The sequence below is a fragment of the Oncorhynchus mykiss genome, chromosome 6, assembly GCF_013265735.2.
Source record: "Oncorhynchus mykiss isolate Arlee chromosome 6, USDA_OmykA_1.1, whole genome shotgun sequence".
NCBI classification, from domain to species: domain Eukaryota; kingdom Metazoa; phylum Chordata; class Actinopteri; order Salmoniformes; family Salmonidae; genus Oncorhynchus; species Oncorhynchus mykiss.
Genome location: NC_048570.1, coordinates 92826649 through 92836813, shown reverse-complemented (window position 1 = coordinate 92836813; position 10165 = coordinate 92826649). Strand labels below are relative to the sequence as shown.

The 10165-nt window shown below is 49.7% G+C and overlaps 1 protein-coding gene across 1 annotated transcript in view; it reads right to left on the bottom strand.

Annotated features, from left to right (window-relative positions):
• Positions 1-939, bottom strand: part of LOC110509293 (otogelin-like) — a 113161-nt gene extending 112222 nt beyond the window's left edge. Inside the window, exon 1 of the mRNA XM_036981806.1 lies at positions 693-939. Within this exon, the coding sequence (XP_036837701.1) occupies positions 693-939 (247 nt within the window). The remainder of the gene's footprint in view (positions 1-692) is intronic.
• Positions 940-10165: the final 9226 nt, after the last annotated feature.

Genomic DNA, 10165 nt, shown 5'->3' with positions numbered 1-10165 from the left:
TTTTCCCACCTAACATACAGTGGCCTACCTGTTGGCCTACGCAGGCCTACTGATGACCTCAGTGCTTCCTTTGAGTCTGAAGATGAATCAACTACAGTTGTGTTGAAGTAGTGGACTGAAGATCTGCCAACTGAAGATGACTTGACGGATGATTGGTTGACGGATGAAGAGTTGGATGAAGATGAGTGAACTGAGGAGACGTTGGTTGACGTGTTGGCTAGTGATGCATTGGTTGCTAATGTATCTGCAGTTCTATGAAGTTCCTTTGGGGAAAGATTTGAAAAGAAAGAACAATTAAATACAATAGAATTATCTGCAACATTCACTCAGAAGAGACAATCATTTAATCCTATAGCTGTACGAGCCTGTCCTGACTTGACCAGAGTCCTGCTCGCCAGACTCAGCAGCTGTCTGAGCCTGTCCTGACTTGACCAGAGTCCTGCTCCCCAGACTCAGCAGCTGTCTGAGCCTGTCCTGACTTGACCACAGTCCTGCTCGCCAGACTCAGCAGCTGTCTGAGCCTGTCCTAACTCGACCAGAGTCCTGCTCGTCAGACTCAGCAGCTGTCTGAGCCTGTCCTGACTCGACCAGAGTCCTGCTCGTCAGACTCAGCAGCTGTCTGAGCCTGTCCTGACTTGACCAGAGTCCTGCTCGCCAGACTCAGCAGCTGTCTGAGCCTGTCCTGACTTGACCAGAGTCCTGCTCGCCAGACTCAGCAGCTGTATGAGCCTGTCCTGACTTGACCAGAGTCCTGCTTGCCAGACTCAGCAGCTGTCTGAAAGAGTCTAGTCCTGACTTGACCAGAGTCCTGCTCGCCAGACTCAGCAGCTGTCTGAAAGAGTCTAGTCCTGACTTGACCAGAGTCCTGCTCGCCAGACTCAGCAGGTGTTTGAAAGAGTCTAGTCCTGACTTGACCAGAGTCCTGCTCGCCAGACTCATTAGCTGTCTGAAAGAGTCTAGTCCTGACTTGACTAGAGTCCTGCTCGCCAGACTCAGCAGCTGTCTGAAAGAGTCTAGTCCTGACCAAATATATTAAATGTTATCATTTACATATGGAGAGTCTAGTCGGTGTTTGAGAGAGTGAAGAATGGGTCATTCCCAGAAAACCAAAACTAAGCTCTTTGTAACAGAAGCTGATTCGCTTTAATTAACCGTGTTAAAGTTTCCTGAGTTTAATAACGAATAGCCAGGCTCTCAGGTGACAGATTTAATACTGAGTTGATTAAATGTTTGACATCGAAACGTTTTATAGTACAATCGTACGTTTTGGTTTCACAAAATTCCTCTAAGATTTACAGTAGGCTACGTTGGTGCCAAATCAGAGTCTGGAGTGATTTGATAAAGAGATACAGAATTCCAGGTAGAAGAATTCTAGAATGAGTAGAAGGGCTGAGAGGATGTTGGCTTCAAATCAATCATCTACAATGATATGATAAAGAGATACAGAATTCCAGGTAGAAGAATTCTAGAATGAGTAGAAGCCCTTCTACTGAGAGAATGTTGGCTTCAAATCAATCATCTACAATGATATGATAAAGAGTTACAGAATTTCAGGTAAGCAGAATCCTCGTGACTAGAGGTGAGAGAAGTGAACTGTCATCCACCCCCAATAACAGCTACAGAGCACGACACTCTTATAGAAACAAAATGTTGTTCAGAGGTTATTTGAAGTGAGCAATGGTCAATATCTATGCAGTGGTGGAATAAGTACCCAATTGTAATACTTGAGTAAAAGTAAAGATAGTATTTGGTTTTAAGTATACTTAAGTATCAAAAGTAAATGGAATTGCTATGTTCCTGTCCTGCTAGCCATTCAAAATGTAAAGAGTACATTTGGGTGTCAGGGAAAATGTATGGAGTAAAAGTGCATTATTATTTTTAGGAATGTAGTGAAGTAAAAGTAAAAGTTGTCAAAAATATAAATATAGTAAAAAGTATAGATACTCCAAAAAATGACTTAAGTAGTACTTTAAAGTATTTTCACGCTTCTAACCAGCCTCAGCCCCAGCCTCCATCTCTACCCTGTCCCAGCCCCAGCTTCTCCCCAGCCCCAGCCTCCATCTCTACCCTGTCCCAGCCCCAGCTTCTCCCCAGCCCCAGCCTCCATCTCTACCCTGTCCCCAGCCCCAGCTTCTCCCCAGCCTCCATCTCTACCCTGTCCCCAGCCCCAGCTTCTCCCCAGCCCCAGCCTCCATCTCTACCCTGTCCACAGCCCCAGCTTCTCCCCAGCCTCCATCTCTACCCTGTCCCCAGCCCCAGATTCTCCCAAGCCCCAGCCTCCATCTCTACCCTGACCCAGCCCCAGCTTCTCCCCAGCCCCAGCCTCCATCTCTACCCTGTCCCCAGCCCCAGCTTCTCCCCAGCCCCAGCCTCCATCTCTACCCTGTCCCCAGCCCCAGCTTCTCCCCAGCCCCAGCCTCCATCTCTACCCTGTCCCCAGCCCCAGCTTCTCCCCAGCCCCAGCCTCCATCTCTACCCTGTCCCCAGCCCCAGCTTCTCCCCAGCCTCCAACTCTACCCTGTCCCCAGCCCCAGCTTCTCCCCAGGCCCAGCCTCCATCTCTACCCTGTCCCCAGCCCCAGCTTCTCCCCAGCCCCAGCCTCCATCTCTACCCTGTCCCAGCCCCAGCTTCTCCCCAGCCCCAGCCTCCATATCTACCCTGTCCCAGCCCCAGCTTCTCCCCAGCCCCAGCCTCCATCTCTACCCTGTCCCAGCCCCAGCTTCTCCCCAACCCCAGCCTCCATCTCTACCCTGTCCCAGCCCCAGCTTCTCCCCAGCCCCAGCCTCCATCTCTACCCTGTCCCAGCCCCAGCTTCTCCCCAGCCCCAGCCTCCATCTCTACCCTGTCCCCAGCCCCAGCTTCTCCTCAGCCCCATTCTCAATCTCTACCCTGTCCCCAGCCCCAGCTTCTCCCCAGCCCCAGCCTCCATCTCTACCCCGTCCCCAGCCCCAGCTTCTCCCCAGCCTCAGCCTCCATCTCTACCCTGTCCCTATCCCCAGCCACAGCCTCCATCTCTACCCTGTCCCCAGCCCCAGCTTCTCCCCAGCCCCAGCCTCCATCTCTACCCTGTCCCCAGCCCCAGCTTCTCCCCAGCCCCAGCCTCCATCTCTACCCTGTCCCCAGCCCCAGCTTCTCCCCAGCCCCAGCCTCCATCTCTACCCTGTCCCCAGCCCCAGCTTCTCCCCAGCCCCAGCCTCCATCTCTACCCTGTCCCCAGCCCCAACTTCTCCTCAGCCCCAGCCTCCATCTCTACCCCATCCCTATACCCAGCTTCTAACTAGCCTCAGCCCCAGCCTCCATCTCTACCCTGTCCCCAGCCCCAGCTTCTCCCCAGCCCCAGCCTCCATCTCTACCCTGCCCCAGCCCCAGCTTCTCCCCAGCCCCAGCTTCTCCCCAGCCCCAGCCTCCATCTCTACCCTGCCCCAGCCCCAGCTTCTCCCCAGCCCCAGCCTCCATCTCTACCCTGTCCCCAGCCCCAGCTTCTCCCCAGCCCCAGCCTACATCTCTACCCTGTCCCCAGCCCGAGCTTCTCCCCAGCCCCAGCTTCTCCCCAGCCCCAGCTTCTACCCAGCCCCAGCCTCCATCTCTACCCTGTCCCCAGCCACAGCCTCCATCTCTACCCTGTCCCCAGCCCCAGCTTCTCCCCAGCCCCAGCCTCCATCTCTACCCTGTCCCAGCCCCAGCTTCTCCCAAGCCCCAGCCTCCATCTCTACCCTGACCCAGCCCCAGCTTCTCCCCAGCCCCAGCCTCCATCTCTACCCTGTCCCAGCCCCAGCTTCTCCCCAGCCCCAGCCTCCATCTCTACCCTGTCCCAGCCCCAGCTTCTCCCCAGCCCCAGCCTCCATCTCTACCCTGTCCCAGCCCCAGCTTCTCCCCAGCCCCAGCCTCCATCTCTACCCTGTCCCCAGCCCCAGCTTCTCCTGAGCCCCAGCCTCAATCTCTACCCTGTCCCCAGCCCCAGCTTCTCCCCAGCCCCAGCCTCCACCCCATCCCTATCCCCAGCCCCAGCCTCCACCCCATCCCTATCCCCATCTTCTACCCAGCCTCAGCCTCCACCCCATCCCTATCCCCAGCCCCAGCCTCCACCTCTACCCCATCCCCATCTTCTACCCAGCCCCAGCTTCTCCCCAGCCCCAGCCTCCATCTCTACCCTGTCCCCAGCCCCAGCTTCTCCTCAGCCCCAGCCTCAATCTCTACCCTGTCCCCAGCCCCAGCTTCTCCCCAGCCCCAGCCTCCACCCCATCCCTATCCCCAGCCCCAGCCTCCACCCCATCCCTATCCCCATCTTCTACCCAGCCTCAGCCTCCACCCCATCCCTATCCCCAGCCCCAGCCTCCACCTCTACCCCATCCCCATCTTCTACCCAGCCCCAGCTTCTCCCCAGCCCCAGCCTCCATCTCTACCCTGTCCCCAGCCCCAGCTTCTCCTCAGCCCCAGCCTCAATCTCTACCCTGTCCCCAGCCCCAGCTTCTCCCCAGCCTCCACCCCATCCCTATCCCCAGCCCCAGCCTCCACCCCATCCCTATCCCCATCTTCTACCCAGCCTCAGCCTCCACCCCATCCCTATCCCCATCCCCAGCCTCCACCTCTACCCCATCCCCATCTTCTACCCAGCCCCAGCTTCTCCCCAGTCACAGCCCCAGCCTCCACCTCTACCCCAGCTTCTACCCAGCTTCAGCCTCCACCCTATCCCTAGCCTCCACCTCTACCCCATCCCCAGCTTCTACCCAGCTTCAGCCTCCACCCCATCCCAATCCCCAGCCTCCACCTCTACCCCATCCCCAGCTTCTACCCAGCTTCAACCTCCACCCCATCCCTATCCCCAGCCTCCACCTCTACCCCATCCCCATCTTCTACCCAGCTTCAGCCTCCACCTCTACCCCATCCCCAGCTTCTACCCAGCCTCAGCCTCCACCTCCACCTCTACCCCGTCCCCATTCCCATCTTCTACCCAGCCTCCACCCCATCCCCAGCACAGCCTCCACTTCTACCCATCCCCAACCCCAGCTTCTACCCAGCCTCAGCCTCCACCTCTACCCCATCCCCAACCCCAGCTTCTACCCAGCATCCACCCCATCCCTATCCCCAGCACAGCCTCCACCTCTACCCCTTCCCCATCTTCTACCCAGCCCCAGCCACAGCCTCCACCTCTACCCCTTCCCCAGCTTCTACCCAGCCCCAGCCACAGCCTCCACCCCATCCCTATCCCCAGCCCCAGCATCCACCCCATCCCTATCCCCAGCCTCCACCTCTACCCACATCCCCAGCTTCTACCCAGCCTCAGCCCCAGCCCGGACACCTGAGCCCTCCAACCTCTGCTTTCATCTCCCAAACCAGACCAGACCAGGGACAAAGGCACAGAGAGAGAGAGGAGAGAGGAGGGGCTGGCTGAGCTGCGTTTGCATTATTAACCATTGATTATTAGGAACATCATTGTGAACAGAGAGCTGAGTGAGAATTACTGATTGTACAACAGCAGATGTATCTGTCTCCTTGTAATGACTCTCAACAACATGCAGTTATCATGTTGCAGCTCAATTATGGAACACGTGATGTCATCAAACTGAGACATTGCTTGTTAGAACAGGAACTACAGATTATAGAACCGATAGAACTGTTGCACGTTAGGCTCTTGGGATGTAGCTGAGTTTGGATTGAAAATAAATGGTCATTAGGACCAAGGGACAGTATGAGAACTAAACTGTGTGACCCCAGCTAGTGCGAGTTTTCTACATTGTTTACTAACCTATATAGAAGCCTGAACTATGGTTTCTCACAGAGAAACACTGTCATGGAACATGTTATCTAATGGGAGTAGTTTGTAGATATGGGTAAGACATCTTGTGACTCTAATGAAGTGTACAGATCATGTACAAATTGCATTTTGTTCTACTTGACCATAGGTACACTAGTAATGTTACAACATAAATAAAATGTATTTTATTTTAAAAAACGTTAATACACATAGAAAAATATTTGTATATATTTCCTCCGATTTAATCTAATGCACAGACACTACAAAACGAGCTTGGGGTCTTTATGTACTGAAAGATATCCAGGTATAATTTCTGTATTTTTCTCTGAATGAAAAGCTCAGGGTCATTAGTTGTGATTTCTGGTGTCTGTGCCTGACATATTTAACGTGCTCTATCAATGCTGCGTTTCAAAACAGCGGCTCCGCTCTCCTACCTGTCCTCTTTGGGAAGCGGTATCCCATTTCGCCAGCATTATACTGCTGCTTTTGCTGTTGGGAGAAAGAGAGAACAAGGAAAGGTTTGTTCCTAGCAGGTAATCAGCACTTGTGTTGGTCAGGAAAAAGAACCGCGGCGCAAAAAGACTAGGACCTTTTCTCTGACATCAACAGAATCCGAGGCTGAAAATGTCTACTGTGTGACTGACTACAACTCAGACAATAAACACAACACTCAATACATTCGCAATGAAAATCGTCTCAAAATGACAGTGTAATAACGTCATTGTTTTTTAAAATTATAACATAATAATAATAATAATACATTATTTTACAAATTAATTATACATGATTTATGAAACTCACGTATCATGCCAGTTTGTTATATTCACTGCGTCTATGCCCCACGAAATGTGCGCTGAAATAAATGAGGAAATGGAAGTGATGAGTGATCGAAATGATTAAAAGGTCCAATAAAACCTTTCTGAATAACTCGATAATACGACATCAGAATATCAGAATGTGAGAAGAATCACCGACAAAAAGTACGTACAGTTCTACACATATAACAGGTGCGCAAATATAGCGTCCATAAAAGTGCATTACAATATTCTGCATCTATGATATTGAAAACATTTGGCTAGTTGTATTCCTGCAAAAAAAAAAACTTGTAATGCAAATTAATGATTAAATGGTAAGAAACTGAGATAAAAAAAATTACTTCACAAATAAAACAAAATATATAAACATGAATTGTCTCGGTAGATTATTCTAAGAGTAGGACAGGAGGCTAAGCCACTTCAAAAATGAACACGGGATTTACCTTGATAAATTAGAATAAAATAGAACGATAAAAAATGCAAAAATCTTTTCCTGCTCAAAATTAAATTAGGATCCATTCGTGATTCATACAACCCACGGTCAGTGGAATCGCTTTCTCCCCCGCCAGGTAAAATGGAATTTAGCTGCACCATCGATACATTTTTTCTGATACCATGTGGATAATTTCCTCCTCACAGATTTCCTCTCCTTCTCTCTCTTTTTCCATTCGGGTTATTCCGGAGGAGCATCCTTGCTCCTTGGATAGGCACCAGCCGCTCCTGCTCATTTGCATAATAGATGCAAGGGTGGCAGGTAAACTAGAGGCGCGAGGACAGAGATGGACCCGGGTTCTGAGGTGGTGCAATATTTCCACTTAGGTGGACATGTTTTGCAAACCACTTTAACATCCAGTGGGAAAGTATGGTAAAATGTGCTTCTAATTTGTGATTTTTGATCGCCTATAGGGCCCAGACTATAAATTCAGTATGCCTAATTTTGAAAAAGTAAACGTTCAACAAATCAAATATAATTTGTATCACAAGCCATAGGAACGTGTTTTTGTTTTAAATCTAGGCTAAATGTGTTTCTAAATGTTACATTTAAGGCACTTGAGATTTTATTTTTTACACCTGATAGTGTTGCATATCTGAAACGTCTACAGCCGTTCCTACCGGTAACAACTAATCTACTGCCTCGACAGCGCCCTCACGTGTTCAATATGTCAGTCCATTATATTATTACAGTACAACATGCAGTGGGAGAGAGAGAGTTGGGTGAGACAGGGACGCAGCTTAATTAAGCCCCACCTTCTACAACATATATATATCAACGATTTGGCGCGGGCACTAGAACAGTCTGCAGCACCCGGCCTCACCCTACTAGAATCTGAAGTTAAATGTCTACTGTTTGCTGATGATCTGGTGCTTCTGTCACCAACCAAGGAGGGTCTACAGCAGCACCTAGATCTTCTGCACAGATTCTGCCAGACCTGGGCCCTGACAGACCTGGGCCCTGACAGTAAATCTCAGTAAGACCAAAATAACGGTGTTCCAAAAAAGGTCCAGTCACCAGGACCACAAATACAAATTCCATCTAGACACCGTTGCCCTAGAGCACACAAAACAACTATACATACCTCGGCCTAAACATCAGCGCCACAGGTAACTTCCACAAAGCTGTGAACGATCTGAGAGACAAGGCAAGAAGGGCATTCTATGCCATCAAAAGGAACATAGAATTCGACATACCAATTAGGATCTGGTTAAAAATACTTGAATCAGTCATAGAGCCCATTGCCCTTTATGGTTGTGAGGTCTGGGGTCCGCTCACCAACCAAGACTTCACAAAATGGGACAAACACCAAATTGAGACTCTGCATGCAGAATTCTGCAAAAATATCCACAGTGTACAACGTAGAACACCAAATAATGCATGCAGAGCAGAATTAGGCCGATACTCGCTAATTATCAAAATCCAGAAAAGAGCCGTTAAATTCTACAACCACCTAAAAGGAAGTGATTCACAAACCTTCCATAACAAAGCCATCACCTACAGAGAGATGAACCTGGAGAAGAGCCCCTAAGCAAGCTGGTCCTGGGGCTCTGTTCACAAACACAAACACACCCCGCAGAGCCCCAGGACAGCAACACAATTAGACCCAACCAAATCATGAGAAAACAAAAAGATAATTACTTGATACACTGGAAATATATATATTTATTTAAACAGAGCAAACTAGATTGTTATTTGACCATAAACAGAGAGTACACAGTGGCAGAATACCTGACCATTGTGACTGACCCCAAAATTAAGGAAAGCTTTGACTATGTACAGACTTAGTGAGCATAGCCTTGCTATTGAGAAAGGCCACCGTAGGCAGACATGGCTCTTAAGAGAAGACAGGCTATGTTCACACTGCCCACAAAATGAGGTGGAAACGGAGCTGCACTTCCTAACCTCCTGCCCAATGTATGACCATATTAGAGACACATATTTCCCTCAGATTACACAGATCCACAAAGAATTTGAAAGCAAACCCAATTTTGATAAACTCCCATATCTACTGGATGAAATACCACAGTGTGCCATCACAGCAGCAAGATTTGTGACCTGTTGCCACAAGAAAAGGGCAACCAGTGAAGAACAAACACCATTGTAAATACAGCCCATATTTATGCTTATTTATTTTCCCTTTTGTACTTTAACCATTTGTACATCGTTACAACACTCTATATTTCCATAATATGACATTTGTAATGTCCTTATTAGTTTGGAACTTCTGAGTGTAATGTTTACTGTTCATTTTTACTGTTTATTTCACTTTTGTATGTTATCTACCTCACTTGCTTTGGCAATGTTAACACGTTACCCATGCCAATAAAGCCCCTTGAATTTAATTGAATTGAGAGAGAGAGAGAGAGAGCGAGAGAGAGAGAGGAGAGGGAGAGAGAAAGAGAGAGAGGGAGAGAGAGAGAGAGAGAGAGAGACGGGAGAGAGAGTTAGAGAGAGAGAGAGAGAGGAGAGGGAGATAGATGGAGACGAGAGAGAGAGTTAGAGAGAGAGAGAGAGAGAGAGAGAGAACCACCCTAAAGAACCAGCCTCAACATGGACCTGACCACCCTAAAGAGCCAGCCTCAACATGGACCTGACCACCCTAAAGAACCAGCCTCAACATGGACCTGACCACCCTAAAGAGCCAGCCTCAACATGGACCTGAACCCCCTAAAGAGCCAGCCTCAACATGGACCTGAACACCCTAAAGAGCCAGCCTCAACATGGACCTGACCACCCTAAAGAGCCAGCCTCAACATGGACCTGAACCCCCTAAAGAGCCAGCCTCAACATGGACCTGAACCCCCTAAAGAGCCAGTCTCAACATGGACCTGAACCCCCTAAAGAGCCAGTCTCAACATGGACCTGAACCCCCTAAAGAGCCAGCCTCAACATGGACCTGAACCCCCTAAAGAGCCAGCCTCAACATGGACCTGAACCCCCTAAAGAGCCAGCCTCAACATGGACCTGAACACCCTAAAGAACCAGCCTCAACATGGACCTGACCACCCTAAAGAACCAGCCTCAACATGGACCTGACCACCCTAAAGAGCCAGCCTCAACATGGACCTGACCACCCTAAAGAGCCAGTCTCAACATGGA